The following is a 20,609-nucleotide window of genomic DNA, read 5'->3' on the forward strand; positions in this document are numbered from 1 at the left end:
GGCAGACATCATTACTATCCTGCTCCCTGCCTGCTCTGATGTAAGATGGTATGCATCAGGGTCACTGGAGGGTACGTGGGCGCAGGCCAGGAAAGTGGTGTTTGTGTTTTAAAAGAGGAACCTGGGGAACGGAACACAGCATTTACACTGCAGAACAAGGCCCTTGTGGTGAAATTCTAAGCACTGAGAGATAGTTGGGGCTCAGCTGGGGTGAGAGAACCTTTCTCATACACACACGTATACTTGTATGCATATTTGTATAAGTGGAGGCACATGCACCCAGTAATATGAGGTATCCCGAGGAGGATGCCTAGTGTTCTGCTCTATTGCCTTCTGTCTTATTCTTGTGAGACAGGGTCTCACAGTACTGAGGGCCAACAAGGCCTGGTGAGCATCCTGTCTCTGCTCCTCACAGTCTGGGGCCAACACAGCTAGATTTTTGTGTGGATGCTAGCGATTCAAACTCAGTACCTCACACCTGAACAGTAAGTGCCGTCACCCACTGAGCCATGTCTCCAGCCTCAGACAGCACACACACACACACACACACACACACACACAAGAGTGGGGGTGGTGAAGTCACAGGATTGGGGATGAGACCTCTATCTCATGGGGCTGGAAAAATAGCTCAGTGGTTAAGAGCACTCGTTGCTCTTTCAAAGGACCTGGGTTTGATTCCCAGCCCCTACATGGTGGCTCACGGATGGTCTGTAGCATATTATTCCCTCTTCTGGCCTCAGAGGGCATCAGACACACATTCAGACAAAATATTCATGCATTAAATAATTTTTTAAAGAGGGACCTTTAAGACTCCGCTAAGTATTTCTCAATCTCTGCAGGTGTGAGATGGAAGCAAGGGGTTGCTCTGGAGGACACTGTCTCATCACTCCTGAGATTAAGAGAGGGGACTGGGGACAGCAGGAGTTCCTGGTAATCATAGTAGCCTTACCTCTCCTCATCATTGCCACCGTGGGACTCCTCCTCTACTGCCGTCGCTGCAAGTCTCACAAGCCAGTGGCCATGGAGGATCCAGACCTCCTAGCCAGGAGCATTGGTGTCGACACCCAAGCTTCTCCTGCCATTGAGCTCGATCCCCTTAACGCCGGCTCCTGCAACGACTTAAACCAACTGGAGCCCAGTAAGACCTCAGTTCCAAATGAACTTGTCACCTTCGGACCTAGCTCCAAACAGAGGCCGATGGTGTGCAGCGTGCCTCCCAGGCTCCCACCAGCTGTAGTCTCCTCCCACCCTGGCCACGAGCCCATCATCAAGAGAACCTGGTCAGGCGAGGAGCTGGGTCAGTATAACCAGAAGTCCTGTGGCTCAGGGATGCGTGGAAGTGGGTGGAAGCCCAAAATAGTCTGTTGGTATACATGTTGGTATACAATAGAACAACCATTGATCAAACCAATCTCTGGGTATGGGGCATGTAGGGATGCATTCCAGGTCACAGTGCATAGATGACTGGAGACATCATCTATGACTAAGTCCCTTGACCCAGGGTTTGCAGCTCATCATGTCTGTTCTAATGACACAGTTCTCTAAACTCCAAGTCACACCATAGGACTTATTTATGTTCATGTCATGAAACGGAGATTTGATGGTCTTGGGTGGACTTGGGAATGAAGTGGGGGATGTCTGTACCCTTGTGCTGTTCTGGAAATGGAAAAAGTTCTAGCAGTCCAATCTGGAAGTGAGATTTAGCTGGCCCAGAGAAGGAAACTACAGCCCCTTTCATCTTTGGTTCAGAAGGAGGTAGATTTGTAAAGTGCCTTCTATTTTTTCTAGTATGTTCTCCATTAGTTCCAACAGGTATTGTCATGGCATGTCACCGAGGCCATAAAGATGAAATGAGTTGCTCTAAATCTCAACTTGTCATTGGCAGAGACGGGTGTGGAATAAGGGGACTCCTTCCAAGCCTCCTCTCATCCCATCACCTCCTATGACAGACACCATGCCATACCAAGTCCACAGTGTGCATCCATTTCCTTCAGTTCTGAGATCATACTCTCAACTGCAGCTGTCTAATAGAAGTGTGGATGGTAGAGAACTGTCCATGGTTCTCCCTTCTCACTGACACAGGTTGGCAGTGGAGATTCGCAAGATGGGCTGGCATTGAGTTTAACCTCAGGCTTCAATTTGCCTTCACTGGATTGTAGATCCATTCCAGCTTCCAGAGACAACATGTACAGACAGGTCACATGCCCACCATCTCCCTGAGCCATCCCTACCAAATGTCAAGTCATTGATAGCCCTTGTACAGCTTGCTAGAATGCACCATGGAAACACAGACCTCACCAAGTCTTACTGTTCTCTTTCAGTATACCCAAGTGGAGCTGCAGTCTGGCCTCCAACTTACTCCCGGAAGGAGCATTGGGAATATCCACATCCTGAAGCAATGCAGGGACCTCTGCCACCCTCTCCTCGACGTCATGTTAGTCCCGCTGTGATGCCAGATCCTGCTGGGCTCTATGGGGGCTTCCCTTTCCCCCTGGAACTGGAAAACAAGAGGGCACCCCTCCCACCCCGTTACAGCAACCAGAACCTGGAAGACCTGATACCCCCACGGCCTCCCAGCCCCCGGGAACATCTGCTTGCCCCCTGTCTCAATGAGTATACAGCTATCAGCTACTACCATTCACAGTTCCGCCAGGGAGGGGGTGGGCCATGCCTGGCGGAGGGGGGATATAAGGGGGTGAGCATGCGCCTCAGCAGAGCTGGGCCATCCTATGCTGACTGTGACGTGAATGGTGGGCCTGCCCCAGGACGGAGCCAACCTCGAGCTCCTCCCAACTACGAGGGCTCAGATATGGTAGAGAGTGACTATGGAAGTTGCGAGGAAGTCATGTTCTAGCTTCCTGCTCTCGGAGGAAAGCATGGGGGAAGCCCTGGCCCCACACTGTCTCCCAATGTCATGGGAAGTGAGTTGGGTGCAGCTGGGAGAAGAAGGGAAGCCAGCACATCCCCAGCCCAGATGTCCATCTCTTAAAATGTGCTCTTCAGGTCCCCAGCTTGTCCTTGAGGGTGGAGGGAAGCTGAAGGTAGAGCTGTAAAAATGGCGGTAGGGCCCCAGAAAAGAGGAGGTGCCCAGACAGGTGCACACTGGGGTGAGAACTAGGAGGGTAATCCCTCAGGTCCCCCAGCTCCTAGCCCCAGAAAGAAAGAGCTCCAACCACCAGCTCAGTGTGTCTGGCCACATTCTTACAGCTTCTCACAGGCCAATCATGGGGCAGGCAGGTTTGTGCCCAGTTGGCAACCATGCATGCATCTACTGTGAAGAAGAGACCAGGACCTTCTGAGATCCATGCTGTGGTCTCCTAAGGGGCTGAAGGGTAAGCAGCCTGTAAGCAGGTACTACAGTCACCTGAGTGTCTGCTTTTTGTGTACCTTTGGGACATCTATGCCACGTGTCGTGTGTCAGCATTATTCTGGGCACTGGCAACAAGAACATTTTTGGAAGTTGAGTCACATGGACTTCCATCTTCTGGAAGTCTTCTTGTTGAAGCTTCAGGACTTGTTCCCCCTCTGCCGGTGGGATCCTGCCTGAAACCTTCTGCGCGGAAGAATTCAGATCTCTCGGGATACTGAGTAATTGTCCCAAACTTCCCAGGCACTTTTAGCCAAGAGCAAGAAGGATGTAGTTCATTTGAAAACTTCTTAGGTACTTTTCAACCTTGCTGTCTGGATGTGTTTTCCCAAGAGGGTTTCTTCTTGTTTAGACACAAGGACTTCAACTGCCATCCAGGACCAGGTAGAGGTGGAGATTCAGCCAGCAGATCCAGGCCAGACACCCTGCCTTCTCCCTTCCCTTCATCAGAGACGCCTGCCAATCAAGTGTTACCCACACTGACTCAGCCCTATGCATGGAGGATCAGTGTGGGCACATGTCTGCACATGTGGGCACCTACGGACCGTGTGCATGTGCACATGCGTAGAAAGTTATGTAGCTGGGAGTGACAGAGACTGGAAGCCAGGGAGGCCTGTAGTGGCCTGAACACTCTGTCCTCTGCCAGTCCCTCTCTGGTCCTCTGCCTTTTCACGTGTGTGGTTTTAGAAGTTAGAAGTTGAGAGGAAGAGGCTCCCACCCACAGAGCTGTTCAGAGAGACTGCTGTGTGGGAGGGCGTATTCGTCGGCCATGTGTGACTGTGGGTGTGACTGATTGCACAAGTGGCTTTGGTGGCCATTTGATTTTTTTTTTTTTAACAATAAATATCTTTTTTTACTGTTATTTTCTGTGTCACTTAGAGCACTTCAGGCTGGGTCAGGGCCATGTCAAGAGAGTGTCCAAGTCCAGGTTCATAAAGAATCCAGGAGCTGGAGGGTTTATCACTCTGACACCTGCTAAGCTAGACTCTAGAGCTTAACTAGACATGAAGTCAGAGGTCTGAGCGGGGCCAGAACACTATTTTGGAGAAATGCCTCTGATTCCAATATTCCTTCTCAAGTTCAATTTTTAAAAAGATCTTTGAGCTGGGCATGATGGTGCATGTCTTTAATCCCAGCACTTGGAAGACAGAGGCAGGCAGATTTCTGTGAGTTAGAGGCAGATCTCGGAGTTAAAGGCCAGCCTGGTCTACACAGTGAGTTCTAAGACAGCCAGGACTACACAGAGAAACCCATTCTTAAAAAAAAAAAATCACCACCACCATCATCACCACCATCATCATCATCATTTAATCTATTTGTATATGTGTTTGAAGGCCAGAGGACAACTATGGGAGTTAGCTCTCTCCTTCCATCAAGTAGCTCCCAAGGATCTAACTTAAGTCATCAGGCTTGGTGTCACACTCTTACCAGCTGAACCATCTCACCAGCCCCAAGCTCCTCAATACAAAGATAGGGAAACTAAGGCTATGGAGTACCAGTGTGTCAAAAGTCCAAGGCTCAAGACTTCATTTCTCAGCACCACATGGGATGGCTGCAGTAGGGGTCTTGCTAACAGAACAAGTCTTGGGAACCCGGCAACTACTGCTCCACTGCTCAATGGGACTTCCCCCTGGCGGCTGTCGCAACCTGAGCCTGGAAAGTCCAGTCAGTCACAGATGGTCAGTGTGCGATATCCATGTGGACTCAGGGCACTGCAGTCAGGTTGGTAGGCTGCCTTGCTCAGCTCCATAGCACACTAATACATCCTCGATCAGCTTTGACCTGACTCTTGTTCTGAGAGCTTCTTTTAAGACCTCATGTTGCCCAGGCTAGATACATCCCAACTCAGTATGCAGCCAAGGGACAACCTCAAAGTTCCCATCCCCCACCTCCATCTCCTGCATGCTGGGTGCGCATCCTCACATGGGATTTATGCAGTGCTGGGAATAGACTTCAGAGCTTCATGCGTGCTAGGCAAGACTCTACCAATTGGAGCCACATCCCCAGTTCTTGTCAAAGAGGCTCTCAATAGGTCTTGAGTGGAAGACACAGAGCTGTCACTCAATCCCCTTACACATGCATGGGCATCCCTCAAAAGAATGACATGTCTCTTGCATCAGTGAACCAATGTAGGCATACCAGGAGCCAAAGTGCACAGTACACAATAGAGCTCATTCCTGATGTTGTAACAGGACATCGACCTTGATTATATCATATGGAACAGTTTAGCTCCTTCTGCCTCAGCTTCTCAACACTGGAATTCCACTGCACATTCCACAACATGGCAGAAGTTTTCAGGCAATCTACCTTAGCAATTCTTCCCTCCATGTGTGATACATACTGCTGTGCAGCCTGACTTCTACTCTTCCCATTTTATCCAGTCTGAGACTCCATCCCACACTCAGGGTTGGTCTTCCCCCTCAGTTAAACCTCTTTAGAAACTCCCTGGGCGGGGGTGGGGTGGGGTGGGGCTGGAGAGTTGGCTCAGTGGTTAAGAGTGCCAACTGTTCTACCAGAGGTTCTGAGTTTGATTCCCAGCAACCACATGGTGGCTCACAACCATCTGTGATGGAATCTGACGCCCTCTTCTGGTGTGTCTGAAGACAGCTACAGTGTACTCACATACATAAAGTAAATAAATCTTTAAAAAAAAAAAGAAACTCCCTCAAGGACATAACCAGGTGTCTCCTGGGTGATTCTTTTAAAAGTCACGATTACACCAAAGATGGTCTGTATTTTCTTTATGATGGCTTCTGTGATTTTACGATATCTCTTATAGTTTTATGTTTTACTAATGGGCCCGGGACTCACTCAGCTTTTTAGATGAGGATACTCAGTCGTCAGCACCACTTATTGAAAAGACTGTCTTCCTACCAGTGATTCCCTTTGCTTCTTTACCAAAGTCCTTCTGGAATTCTTTGTTTGTTTGTTTCTTTCAGTAGACAAACATAGTAAATAATATCACATTGTTAGTGTGATGGATAATGCTGTCAACTCAGTAGGACCTGCAATCCATTCAAAGATTGATTCAATTAAACCTCTTTGGAGAGTTCCAAGAAGACCAGCCCAGCCAGACGTGTGTCTCCTGAGTACCTCCAAATCTAGTCAGGTTGACAGTGAAGGTTAAGCTCCATAAACAGCAGTGACAGCCAGCTCCTAACAGTGAAGACATCATGAGTTAATTTTCTTTAGACAGCGCCTCACAGCAGCCCAGGCTGCCCTCGCACTTACTATGCAGCTGAAAGTGAACTCAGACTTCTCACCCTGCTTTTACTGCCACATTCCATTCATGCCGTGCTGGGACCGTCCATCAGCGGACATCCAGGCCACCAGCCACTCTCTTCTAACACAAGCTATTCAGATCAAAAGAACTGTGTTTTGGGAACATTGAATTAGTCATGTTCTACTCCAAGATCCTCAGAGAAGCACTCACTCTCAAGAGGGAGCCTCCCAGTCCAAAAACCCAACCGCCTTCTTTTGTGCACCTTCCCAGATTAACCACCAGAGGGCTCTCTGTGCTTAAGAACCAATCTTCTCTTCAAGCCACTCGGGCTCTAGATCCAAACATTCTGAGTCTGGCCCAACAGTAACAGTAACAACAGAGCTCACAGCCAGTAGCCACCATCCTACAGCCACTTGCTGATCACTTGCTGGAAGTCAAGCACCTGGCATGACTATTGTCCCAAGTCACCTAACCTTCCTAAAACCGGAGATATGTTCTGTCATCTCCATTTACAGAGAACAGGTAAGGCACAGAAAAACTAAAATCGCTTGTATTATGTCGGTAATTTAAATACACAAGGTCACTGAGTTTAGGAGTGATGAAGGTTTGAACCCAGGTCTCCCCTGCATGTGAGTTTGTGAAGCCATCTCAAATACAGGACCCCAGACAATCAGCACATAGCAGCAGTAAGTGTGACCCATGGGGCAGGGTTCCAAACTAGACCAGCCCAGAACTCTAATGCTAAGTGGTACCAAGAGCCAGAGGGTCATAATCTTGAGAGGTGGAAATCTGCTCAAACTTGAAGCTTTGGTCCAGGCCCCTCCTGTATCCCTACACCTGGTCTTGAGGACATTAAGAATGACCAGCTATTTGGAACACAGCAAGAAGGAGGGGGTCTGAAGGAAGGGAACAGAGCAAGGACCCCCAGCATGTCATCTGAGGGGCTGCAGGAGGCAGGCAGGGGGGCAATTCCTGCTTAGGAGAAGATAGAGACACAGCTTGACAAGGTTCAAGCAACAGAAGACTCCTCCTGTGTGGGGATGCTGGTGTGTGTGTGTGTGTGTGTGTGTGTGTGTGTGTGTGTGTGTTGTGGGGGGCCTCACACAGAGTCAGCCCCAGGGTTATCAAGGATTTCTAGAAAGAGTGACTGTGATCACTGGAAATATAAAGACACAGGAGATCTTGGAAGGAGTTGGATGCCACCACCAGAGCCTTAAGGTTTGGAATTATGATAGAGGGACTCAGCCAGAGAAGTCTGTCATTTTGAACTGAAGATAAGAGAGAGTCTCAAAGATCTGACTGGGAAAGAAGATCAGACATGACGTCTAGGGTAGGGAGTGACTTGTCCAGGGCCCACAGCTGCTTCAGTGCAAGGAGAGAATCACTGTCACTGTAGGATATGGTAAGTTAGTGACCTGCCACTGTGTTATGCACTGACCCCGTACTGACTGACAACCTCGCAGCCTCCTGAAATACATGGGCACCCTCTGGGACCTGACTTGTCAAAGACAGTCTAGAGTTTTCTCGGATTCTCTGATAAGCCTCCAAGGTCCAGCCAAGGAAATTGCTTGGTGAGGTTAACGTGAAACTGAAAAACACTAGGAAGTCAACCTGCCTGTGCAGGACACCACACACTATAGGTGACACTGAGGCCTCGGGGACAGGCTCACCCCTAGGTCAGACGCTGAGGGGAGAGACACTCACTTAGCCAATGCCCTCAGCAGTTTAGCAGTGAGGCAAGCAGCCGAGTACAGAGACTCTCATCATCCACGCCATTGGTTCCTGGACTTGCCAAGGTTACCAAACTCTGTAGAAGCTTTAGTCCCCCGTGTAAAAGTGTGCGATTTGCCTGTGACCTAAGCAGGTCTTCGTACATACTGTCTGTCCTCTCTAGATTATTTCTCACGCCTGAGATCACGTGGATGAGAGGTGAGGGAACCACAAAACCTGTCTATGCTTGATATTAAGTGCAGTGTTTCCTGTGTTCAGTGGGTTGAATCTGCAGCTGAGGTACCTGTAAGGCCATGGAGGGCTGACGGAGCCACATCTCCCTAGCACAGCTAGGCCTGAGGCTAATCAGATAACAACACATAGCTGAGGGAGGAGCCATAAATTCCCACCAAATTAGCCAGGGAAGATTCTAGAGACAAGCTGAATCCCCACTTGGGAAGCAGAGGCAGGTGAACCTCTCAGAGTCTGAGGCCAGCCTAATCTCCAAAGTGAGTTCCGGGATAGCCAGGGCTACCCAAAGAAACCCTGCCTCAAAGAAACAAAACAACAACAGCAAAAAAGTTGAGTCCCAGGTTGGGCATAGACAAGGGCAGCCTGCTAGGTCAGGCACAAGTAATGTTGTGAAGACTAGGGGCACCGGAACTGAGAATGTGGACAGTGGGGTGGCTCTCACAGATGGCAGTCGAGGACTAATGAAGGCTAGGATCAGAGCAGTGTGGGTGGCTTAGGTACTCAGCAGGTCTTGGGGGTGAGAGACTTCTCTGTGCCCACTAAAGGAGATGAAGCAGCTGAGGCATGGTGAGAGTGGTGGGAGGCAGGAGCCATGGGTCTCAGGAGGCGAGTCCTGGCTAGTTAGAAAATGTGAATCCCAGATACATTTTAAAAAACCCTCTAATGTCTCTATGGGCAAAGGAGATATTGCCAGAAGTTTCTTTCCCTGGCTCTGAGTATTAAATAAGATGCTATATAGAAAACTGTTGATTGTCATTGACATAACGTCTCAAAACATGATTCTACCATTACCATTGAAAAGGCAGCCTCTGAGTAGTCCACACATCCACACACCAGGACCAAGGGCAGAGTAGAAGGAGAGCTGGGAGGTGGCTTAGTGGGTAAGAATGTTTTCTGCACAAGCATGAAGACCTGAGTTCAGATACCCAGAAAGCACAGTAAAACCTAAGGCACGGACATACATGCTTACAGCCTGTGTCATAGGGGCAGAGACTAGAGAATTTCTGGATTTGGCTAGCGTCCAGCCTAGCTCCAGGTTCAGTGAGAAATCTTGTCTCCAGGGAGTAAGCAGGATACCCAACATCTCGGTGTGCACACTTGCACACACATATATGCATACACCACATATACACAATATAAATATTTTAGAAGGCAACCATCTACATTTCTTTTTAAAGATTTATTTATTTATTACATGTAAGTACACTGTAGCTGTCTTCAGACGCACCAGAAGAGGGCACCAGATCTCATTATGGATGGTTGTGAGCCACCATGTGGTTGCTGAATTTGAACTCAGAACCTTTGGAAGAGCAGTCAGTGCTCTTAACCACTGAGCCATTCCTCCAGCCCCAACCTTCTACATTTTTATTGATATGGTCTCACCAAGCTGCACATTGAAAAACAGGCAAACTTTGCTATATGTAGATCAGAATTCAATCTATTTAAAAAGATGAGGGAGACCATGGTCTATGAGAGCGGTTCTCAACCATCCTTAATGCTGCGACCCTTTAATACAGTTCTGCTCTGTTGTGGTGACCCCAACCATAAAATTATTTTTGTTGCTACTTCATAACTGTATTTTTGGTACTATTATGATTCATGATGTAAATGCGTGTGTGTTCCATTGGTCTTAGGGGACTCTTGTGAAAGGGTCATTCAAGCCCCCATCCCCGAAAAGAGACTGAGAGCTAGGACAAATGTACCATTCAAGATTCATGGTCTCCAAGCACATCTGCAAAGGGCAGAAATGAAGAAGCTGCCTACCTAGGAAACCCAGGTCAGCTCACTGTCAGTCAGAGCAGGGCTCACCTTGAAGAACTTGGAGATCTGGGGTGTGGATTATAGCCATTACACATGAATGAAGCCTTGATGCAGATGATCATGTAAATAAGGGCTGACTTCCTTCAGTTTTCTGGGCCCTGCATCCTTCTGACACTCCCTTCACCCTCCTGGCTGAGGCTGTAAGCAAAGGGAAGAGGCGGGTACCTGGAGAAGCACAGGAATTCTGGTACCGACCCCTGCTGCGTTCTAGTTCCTTGTGCCCCCTGCTGTGTTGTGGTTCCTTGTACCAGCTGGTGGCCTGTAAAGACTGACTGAGTCTTTCTTTGGGACCTTGGGTTGACTCAGTGTATATGTGCACACACAGTCATGCACCAGACAAGGAACATGAGTGGTTGGCCACACATGCAATTGTGACCTAATTATTTATTCTGCCTGGTGAATCAGTAAGCACTTCAGTTAGTGTAGGTAAACTAACTCTCTCTCTCTCTCTCTGTGTGTGTGTGTGTGTGTGTGTGTGAAAGAGAGAGAGAGAGAGAGAGAGAGAGAGAGAGAGAGAGAGAGAGAGAGAGAGACAAAGAGAGAGAGAGAGAATATAGAAACAATTTCAAAGGAGGACTAGCTGAGCTGTGGCTGACAGGTGTACAGTTCCTAGGGCTGGTCTCCACTCAAGCGTGGAAGCTGAGAAGCTGGTCTTGTGGTCTGGAGATAGGATTCCTCCTTAGGGAGGCCACAGTTTAAGAACTTTTGGATGTGACGAAGCCACCCACACTAGCAAGGGTAATCTTTACTTTATCAACTGCTCTAAATGTTAACATTTGCAAACACCCAGGCTCATATTTGACTGAAAAACCAAGCTGGCCCCTAAAACTACTCAGTGGTATATGCAGAAGGCGACCCAGGATTTCAGGAGAATATCGAAGTGGTTTAGGGAGACTGGGTTGCTTTCCCTTTCTCAGACCCCTGTCCCTTTGTCAGATGGTCCTAACCTCAGTGATTTTTTTTTCTGAAGTGTGAAAACAAAGACACAGTTTGCAACCTCTCAAAAATAAAAAATAAAATTCATTTATTGAAGTGGAAATTTAACACAAGATCCATATGTGCAACCCAAATGAGACCTAGAAGCTCTGACATGACCCATGCATGTTCACAATGCACATCTGAAGCTCTGACATGCCCCACGCGTGTACGCAATGCACATCTAGGTAGGCGCCAGCACACGGTACTGTCTGGCTGTTAAGACTCTCTGTAGGGCAGTTCTCTCGATCCTTGATTTGAACATATACTGACAACTTTACGATACAGATGTGGGATTTTATTATTCATAAAAAAAAAATTCCAGCTTCTTCAACATCGAACCAAAGAACCAAAGAACAGGGCAAACACCAGGCTCCTTCCAGCCTCATTTTCTGCTGCTTTTTTTGATAACTGCCTATGAGCATGGTTTAATGTCTCTGAGCAGTGAATGGCTTGGACACACAGAAAAAGAAGACACCGGCCAGACGGAAGCTGGCGCGGCCAGCAGGACTAAAGTGCCTTCAAGTATTGACCACAGTTTCAAAGAAGAGCCACGTGGCCTGCTTTCCCCTAATGGTATCTGATTTGTAATGTACTTTGGAAAATTATATTCTCAAGCCAGCTTGGCGCCACCCTCCTGATTGCCACGTCCGACCACTCTGTCTGGTTCCCATATCAGGCCCCAGAAAGCCTCAGTGTGCCAGTGGGAGTGGTGGCTGAGGCTGGCCAGCAGGGAAAGAAACCCTTGTCCAGAGCCCTTGGCGGGCAGGCTGGCGGGCGAGCGGGCGTGAGAAGGGGGTAGTGAGTGCTGTAAACATGATCTGAGCTCTGCACTTCCTGGAAGGATCAGGTGAAACAATAGCGTCCAAAGAGCAGACACTGAAGGGAGGGAGAAATCTGAGGATGAGACAGCCTAAGGACAGGCTCTGGGATCTAGCTTCAGACCACTGATCACACTTAGCACAAGACTTCCAGGGGAAGAGAGCAGACAGGAGCACCTGCCCATAGGTGTGGCTAGAGAGGTGAGACGGGTGGGCCTAAGCTAACCTCTACCTCTCCCGACCCAGACAGCAGCACAAGTGATGCCACAGCTAAGGGCACAGTGGGTTGCTCAGGCTAGATCACATGCTTCCCAGCAAGTGCTCACATTCAAGTTTGGGATTACTGGCCTCTGACTTTGGGTACAGACAAGGACTGGGCTGGCAAGGATGGGGCATGTCTGCCTCTGGGGCATCTGGATTCAGGCTTAGTCCCCACAAGCCTTGTCTATCTATATTGTTCTGCCCAAGCTCCCATTTATCTGTTTTCCCACCAGGGGCCATCTGGCTCCAAACTGACAGTGGGAGGGGTCAGGAGGGCTCTGACTCAGGGCTCCTGTGGGCACCTGGGCTGTGTGTGGCACCTGGTGCTATGTGCTTAGCAGCTTCCTGGTGTCCATCTAGAAAGGCCCCGATCTTGCTCAAAGAGTCACCAAACTGACAGTACCTCAGGAGTATAGGAAGAGGTCAAAAGATGTGGGTCATACCAAGGTACCAAGGAAGCTGCCCTCAGCCAAATGCTACAGAAGGCACACCACACCATGTCAGGCCAGGGGCCCTGAAGAGTAGCTAGCCTTGGACTAGACTAGAAGCCAGGTGACTCTGTGAGAGGCACAATGGGTCTAGACCTGGTAGGAGCGCCTCTAAAAGTTCAGAATACACTTTCCTCCCACCCAGGAAGCCAAGCTCAGGTGGCTTCTAAGAGAGAGCCTGGCCCACAGTTGGGTTGCTGGCCAGCATCTAAACCTACTTTGGTTACTTTCCAGCCTGAGACTTCAGAAAGCAAGGCGTCTGTGAGTCCCAGCTGGAACCAGGCCACATAAGCACCTGTGGGGATGCTGATGCCAGAAAGGGAAAAAAGCATTGCTCTCCTCAGGGCCAAGACAGCAATGCCTCCTCCTAGCAACGCTGCTAAGGACAGCGGCTGCTGTAGCCAGAAACCATCCTTCCCATCCCGTGACCTGGAAGTCACGCAGCAGGCTCTGGACAGAACATCGAGAAGGGACTTGGCTGCAAGGTTGGACCACTAGCTTCTGTCAAACACAAAAGCAACACTCTGAGAAACAAATTCTTGCTTCTTTCTCTAACTCGAGTTTCAAGGCAAATCCTATCTGTAGTTAAGAGCCTGGTAACCAGAGAGGAGACACAAACCGCTCTGTAGTGTGCATATGTGTGCATGCACACGTGTTCACACACACACACACACACACACACACAACCCAGAGATGGAGAGCTAACAGCTGTCCTTTGGGAATCCTGACATCAACAGGGGAGCAGTGGCAAGTCATGGACTCTCTCAGTGGCCTCTAAAGGCACACCCTAAGATGACTGACCTAGAAGCCAGGTGACTCTGTGAGAGGCATAATAGGAGCAGGTATGGGCCACAGTTAGTGTTTAGTGGTTCCTTGGAAGCCCAGGATACAGAGGCAGCTTGGGGCAAGGCAGGGATTCTGCTCTCTCCCCAGGAACTGTAAACAATGACCCTTGTGCGTAGTGTCTATGAAGAGGAACTGCGGCCCGTCCTTAGCCTTGTATACACAAGTACTTCCGAGTGCCCATATGGAGTCAGTCTCATGAATGGAAGTCCACACATGCATGGGGCTTCCAGAGGCGGTGCATGCTCACATGATCTGCTTGAGGTCTCTGAGCCAGCTGGGTGTGGCAGCTCATGCTAGCAACCTCAGTACTTGAGGCAACGGCAGGAGGACCGAGAGCCCATCGTCATCCTTGACTACACAGCAAGCAAGTTCAAAGCCAACTCTGGTGACATGAGACCCTGTCTGGAAACAAAACAAAACAGACAAACAAACAACAAAATGGCCAAGAGGGCAGGGTGGAGGGCAAACCCACAGTCCCCTGGAGCAGGTGTCTTAGTGGAAGGAGAAGCCAAATACAAGTTGCTGAAGGAGGAAGAATCGGCTGTGATGCCAGGTCTGAAGTCAAGAGCCTGAACCCTAAGCGTAAATACACTGTAAATGCCTCCAGTCTGAGCAGTGTCTCATTGTCTTTAAGAGCTAAAGAAATCAAGGGGCAGTACTGTGACCTACACAGAGGAAACGAGAAAAGAGGTGACGTGGCCTGTGGGTTCCCCAAGTCAGACAGCAGATGGAAACCTTCAGCATTCAGGGCTGGCTGTAAACTATTGGGGGTGGGGGAATCCAGAACCCTCTCAGGACGCAGCTGCGTGGAACAGTGAGGTACAGCATTTGGGAGCCTGATGAGAAAGAGGCCTGGCTTTGTAAAACATGAGAGTCCCCACTTATTTAATCTAGGCCTGGCCCAGGAAAGGAGAAAACGTCAGGAGCCGGAGACTACCTTTTAAATAAAGTGAGCTGTGCAATGGGAATAATTTAGGTGTGGCAGGTCAGACGCGGGTGGGGCGGGGAGCAGTGCCGAGAGAGGAGGCGTGATGAAGGAGAGCAGCGACGGCACCATCACAAGTGGAGGGGCTGCTCCCCGCCCTCCCCCAGTCTCAGTCTCATCTAGCCCAGGTTACCCAAGGGTCCAATGCCAGATAGAAGAATGCCCAGGCAGCAACCCTGCCTTTTTCCAGAGGCTGGACTATACCTGAGGATGTGGGGACACTACTGGGAGACACACAGGGTGAGGCTGGGCAGGTGGAGGGAGCACACCCAGATCCTTATATGAAGGCACTGGTGGAATTGGTAGAGGAGTCGCTATGGCTTGGCTGGATCAGCTCACACAGAGACTCGTAGGTCCCCACCACGAAGCCCACGATGCCCAGGATGCTGATGAGGGCATCCTTGGTGATGGTCAGGGGGCTAATGCCCTCTCCATAGTAGGTGGCCACCTCCAGCAGGGGCGGGATGATGAGGGCCAGGGCGCTGCTGCTCACAGAGCCCACCAGGGAGATGACCAGGTCCAGGCGTGGGATGAGGATGGCCAACACACCTGCAGAGAGAGGGGGACGTCTTTGTTCAAGAGTGCCTGGGGCTGTAGGAGATATTCTCACTGCCCAGAAAGTTTGGCCTGGGTCCACGTTTAGAACTGAGAACTCGAAGGAAGTTAAGATGCTATCTAGTCCAATCTTGGGCAATATGTGATCATATTGTGATAAAAGCCCATGTGGCGCTTTTATCTCTGGTGGTGAGGACCACAGAATTACTGTGGTCTCCTGGCTCTAATCCCACATCTGTCTGTCTGTCTGTCTGTCTGCATATATGTATGCATATGTATATATAATTTATTTTTTGACAGCACTGTCACAGGTTGTACCTTACTATGTCTCGAATGTCTTATTATGTATCTTAGGCTGACACTGAACCCGAGATCCTTTTGCCTCAGCCTCCCAAACACTGGGATTACAGTTGGTTACTACTCTCCCAGCTGGACAACTAGTCTCTCCCAAATGGACAACTGGGTGAAGGTAGGGGTGAAGAAAAGTGGGTGGGCCTTTCTGAGGGACCATTCACTTCCTCACACTGATAGAGCCACAAACACATCAGTCTTCAAGCACTAAAAACAAAGGACCACCACACATTCCCATCTCTTCCTCTTCAGAAGACACCATAATATTTCATGATAATTTCATCAAATACTTCCATGGTGGAGGACAGGGGTGGTTCTGCCTGAAGACCGCCCTCTAGGAAAAGCCCACTGTGTCAACCAGCCATGTCAGTCTTGGGACGGTGCACAGTGTAGGCTTTTCAATGTCTAGAAATTCATCTTCAGAATTCACAGTGGCCTCGAACAAACTCATTCTAGGCGGTATGGACATCTGCATTTATGAATATAGCAAAGCTTAAGGAAACGATCACCTCTCCCTCAACTGCAGTTCAAATGTAGTCGGGGAGAGTGGGGGGAAAGATGAACTGCAAGTGGGGGTTAAAATGAAGCTACAGAGGTTGGAGAAGATGACTTAACAGTTAAGGTCACTTATTGCCCTTGCAGAGGATCCATGTTCAGTTCCCAGAACTCATATCAGGAAGTTTACAACTCCTGTAACTCCTGATCTAGGAGACCTGATGTCCTCATCTGGCCTCTGTGGACACTCAAGTGTGTGCACACATGCGCACACACACGCACATACACACACTTGAAAATAAGATCTCTTTAAAAACTGAGGCTGGGGACTGGCGACAGTGCTCAGTGGTTAGGAGCTTGGGCTGCTGTTCTGGAGGATGGGGGCTTTATTTCCAGCACCCACGTGGCGCTTTTATCTCTCGTTCCAGGAGATTTGATGCCCGGAGACCAGGCACATAAGTGGTAAAACATCCATGCACATAACATTAAACAAGAGGCTGGACCGTATCTATCTATCTATCTATCTATCTATCTATCTATCTATCTATCTATCTATCTATCTATCTATTGGTATGTATCTCCCTATTTTTGTTGGAGATATACATTGAGAAAGAGGAGAAAAAGTAAGGAAAACATTAGAGACAGCAATAAAAACAGACTGCCAATAAATTGGACAGGTATAATTGAAGATAGTCACATAAAGATGGAAAGTGATTCACCAACCAACTTTGCCACAAGAATTAAAAAAGCAGAGGAACAAGGACAAAATGAACCCACACAAGTATATACTTGAGTTGGTGCTACCCTGAAAGGCTTCCTCTGCCTCCCACAATTACTTCAAAGTCTCCTGGGAAGCCAGTAAAAGCTATGGAGAGGGCAGATGAAGGGGCTGCCTTCTTTCACAAGACAATGGCACAGAGCAGATCAGAGGAGATAGGAGAGCGGAACACAGTCTCAGAGCCCAAACACAGCCCAAAGAGGGGGAGTGAGGCCCTGAGCCAGGAGAAGAAAAGCAGAGAAACCAAGAGGCTCTAAGGACAGGATGAGGTCCAGAGATGGGGACTGCCACATGCTGCAGGTCAGGGTAGGTCCTATGCTCTAGGACATTTTACAGAGACAGACCTACTTTTTCTGGAGGAGCCACATTGGGGAAAGGCAAATTATTTGAATGTTCAACATTCTGCCTTGCAGAGCCCTTTAAATTCAAGAACAGTCTCTCAGAGTTCACAGAGACAAGCCACTATGCACACAGAAGCTGTCTCCTCAAAGCTGGAGCTAATCCTAATCCCACCTTAGAGGAGACCCAGTAAGTGTGCATCTGGAGCTGCTGCAGAGGATGGGAGCACAGTGCAGCCTGTGCGGTTGCTCCAGACCCTCTCCAGCTTAGCTCCAGAAGAGGGACTGGAGTCTGCCAGAGAGCAGCAGATGCCAGACTTCTGGGTGCTATGAGCTCTCCATGGGGCTGGGGAGTCCATAATGACCAGATTCAGTCTGCAAGAAAGTCTTAGGAGATCTGGTCAAGGTTAGGTGAGGGAATCGAGGTCATCTCCTTACTTCTAGAGAGTTCTTTTTGCTGAGAAGACTGGCCTTCTACCTGCTGTCCTTGCAGAAGAACAATGACAAGCCAAGTATAGTGGGTCAAGCCTGTAATCCCAGGAGGTAGAGGGACTAAGATCATAGGTTATAGGTCATCCAACACCACAAAGTTGACCTCTGACCTCTATATGTACCCCACCATTGTGCATACATATGATAGTAAATAAAACAAAAAAAATTTCAATTCCAGTTCAGTTTACAAATTGTGTGTGTGTGTGTGTGTGTGTATTTATATGAATATGTCTGAGGTAGAAGGAAAAACCATATAGACCATAATTATTCCAAGGGTGGTGGCTAGGATTAAATAAATAAGGGAAGTCTTAATGAAATAAGCAATGAGATGCTTGCCCTAAGCAATAAAACTAACATAAAAGTCTAATTTGAAAACTGCCAATCTCCCAGAAATCTAAATCAGAAGTTAGTGACCAGTTGATTAGGGATGCCCTGGTGGAACTCACAGAAGCAATGAGGAAAACGTAATTTTTAAAAATTGACCTTACTTTCAACAAATAGGAAAAAAGGTGCTAGTGATATTCTGATTTTAATGTTGAAGTCACACCCCTTAGCTCAGGGTAGAGGAAAGAGGAAAAAACAGAGGAAAACAGCCAGGTTAACAGATGTTTACAATGAACATCCAAAAAAATATCTGGGATCATCTACCCAGCTCACAATGGACTACTATTTAAAATAACAAACACATACCTTCTATGAAACTAATGTGTCCTCGATATAGACAGGATGAAGTAGCTAGCTACTGATTGAGAGAGAAGTCTGTGTATCCCAGGCTAGCCTTGAAACCTTGACTTTCCTGATTCTACGTCCCAGTGAGCGGATTCTGGCGTGTACCACCATTCCCAGTTTATTGGGTGCTGCGGATGCTAGGTGAGCACCCAGACCCTGAAGCATCTTTTAAAGACTCATATTTATTTTTAGATGGGATAGTAACAGTGCCTTATACTAGAGTTTCCAGTTCTCACCAAGGATGTGGTTGAAGTGGCTAACCATCTATCTAACCATCAATTCATCTACATGTCCAATCCCAATTATCTACCATCCATCCTTTCATCTATCTATCCAGCTAGTCATCTATCCATTATCTATCTTTCTAGCTATCAAAACAGGGTCTCATATTTCCCAGGCTGACCTCAAACCCTGGTCCTTCTACCTCTGCCTCCTCAGTGCTGGGATTGCAGATGTGCACCACACCACACCCAGTTGATGTGGTGCTGAAGATGGAACCCCAAGGCTTTATGAAAGCTCACTCAATCAGCACACTACAAACTGAGCTGCATGCCCAGCCCTCTGGAGTGGCTTTTAGCTTGTTGTCCATTTCAGATGGGATCATAACAGTGTCTTTGTTCTCTCTTGAACTTTAGACATCATCTGTAAACTCCTGTCCTCACTCCTGAGTTCTTTGCAGTCACTAAGAACCAATTCTTCATGCCCTGGTTTATGCCTCAACTCTAATAGTTTGTGTGCCAGGCTCTCACTGGGGACAATCCAGATGTCCTCTAACCTTTAAGGAAATGCAGAAATAATCTCTTCTACTCACATGTCACACAGACCATGGCAGTGCGCACACAAAGGTCCACCATCAGCTCGAAATGCTCAGGCACTCGGGACACAATGGCCGGGATGATGATCTCAGCCGCGACATAGAACTGGAGGGCATAGGTGAAGAAGATGCCTATGGAGTACAGCAGCTTCACCGACTGGTACAACCTGCAGAGAATGGGTGCTCTCAGGAGACTGATGGTGCTCTCCGACAGCCCTGGACGGAGCCCAAACCCGCCCCTGCACCCTGGAGACAGCCGGAAAAATCACCAACCCACCCACAGTCTTCAGACTGAGAAGTCTTATGCTGGCTCTCTCTCCTCCCCCTGTCCCCATTTCTCTCTCTCTCTCTCTCTCTCTCTCTCTCTCACACACACACACACACACACACACACACACACACACACATACACACACACACACACATACACACACACACACACATATACATACACACACATAATGCAAATTAATTAAAAAGAAAAAGTCCTCCATAGCTTTTATGCAAGGGAAGGCTACAAAAATGAAATGTTAATTCATAGAAAACTAGCTAAATAAGTCTCAGTGCCCCTGTGTAGCTCTTCACAATGAAGACATGAGCCAGGCACAGCATAACACTAGCACTCCGGAGAGGGAGACAAGTGGACTAAGAGTTCAAGGTCAGCCTCTGCTACATACTGAATTTCAGACCAGCTACAGGAGAACTACAGGAGAACTTTTTTCTAAAAACAAACAAACATACGAAAGGAAGGAAGGGAGGGAGGGAGGGAGGGAGGGAGGGAGGGAGGGAGGGAGGGAGGGAGAGAGCAAGCAAGCCAGCCAGCCCTCTGTCCCCTACCAAACACACATTCTTACATACTCAGAGTGTCACATTCCAAATATGGAAACTGTGACCAGGGTATGGTAAAATGTTCTCAATATACCTTCTGTATCTGGACTCTGCCCTGTGCACAAGAACAAATTCCCTTCCATGAAATTTAGGTATCTTAGAGGCAGCCAGTGGCCAGGAAATCCCCTGGGAAGCAGCACAGGCCCCTCCTCATCCCAAAGGGGCTGCCTTTTACCACAGATCCCCAAGACTCCCCCAGGAGGCCACTGACATGCCATGGGGTACTCCAACTTGCCCCTAGAGCACGAACCCTAGAGCTTTCTGACCTGACTCAGTACACACGGGCAAGGCCACTCTCTTCAGCAGAATGCCACCTTCATCAAGACCTGTGCATATGACAGCGAGAGACACTGGCCACTCTTGGAACTGATTTAAATGTCTTATTGTGTAATGAGAACAGGTTGTCTCTGTAGTTGAGCT

At 48.5% G+C, this 20,609-nt stretch overlaps 2 protein-coding genes across 4 annotated transcripts in view; one reads left to right on the forward strand and one right to left on the reverse strand.

Moving 5' to 3' along the window:
- Positions 1 to 4,159, forward strand: part of Fat2 (FAT atypical cadherin 2) — an 85,871-nt gene extending 81,712 nt beyond the window's left edge. Inside the window, exons 24-25 of the mRNA XM_085830006.1 lie at positions 840 to 1,297; positions 2,322 to 4,159. Of these exons, the coding sequence (XP_085686132.1) occupies positions 840 to 1,297; positions 2,322 to 2,854 (991 nt within the window). The 3' untranslated portion in view covers positions 2,855 to 4,159. The remainder of the gene's footprint in view (positions 1 to 839; positions 1,298 to 2,321) is intronic.
- A 7,214-nt stretch (positions 4,160 to 11,373) lies between these two features.
- The window catches only part of Slc36a1 (solute carrier family 36 member 1), a 32,458-nt gene continuing 23,222 nt past the window's right edge, over positions 11,374 to 20,609 (reverse strand). For all 3 annotated transcript variants that reach the window (XM_021176894.3, XM_029483673.2, XM_029483672.2), the window contains 2 exons: positions 19,299 to 19,468; positions 11,374 to 15,298 (listed from right to left, as the gene is read on the reverse strand). In XM_021176894.3, the coding sequence (XP_021032553.1) occupies positions 15,027 to 15,298; positions 19,299 to 19,468 (442 nt within the window). In that variant the 3' untranslated portion in view covers positions 11,374 to 15,026. The remainder of the gene's footprint in view (positions 15,299 to 19,298; positions 19,469 to 20,609) is intronic.

The sequence above is a fragment of the Mus caroli genome, unplaced genomic scaffold, assembly GCF_978045245.1.
Source record: "Mus caroli unplaced genomic scaffold, Mus_caroli_1 scaffold_13, whole genome shotgun sequence".
Taxonomy (NCBI): domain Eukaryota; kingdom Metazoa; phylum Chordata; class Mammalia; order Rodentia; family Muridae; genus Mus; species Mus caroli.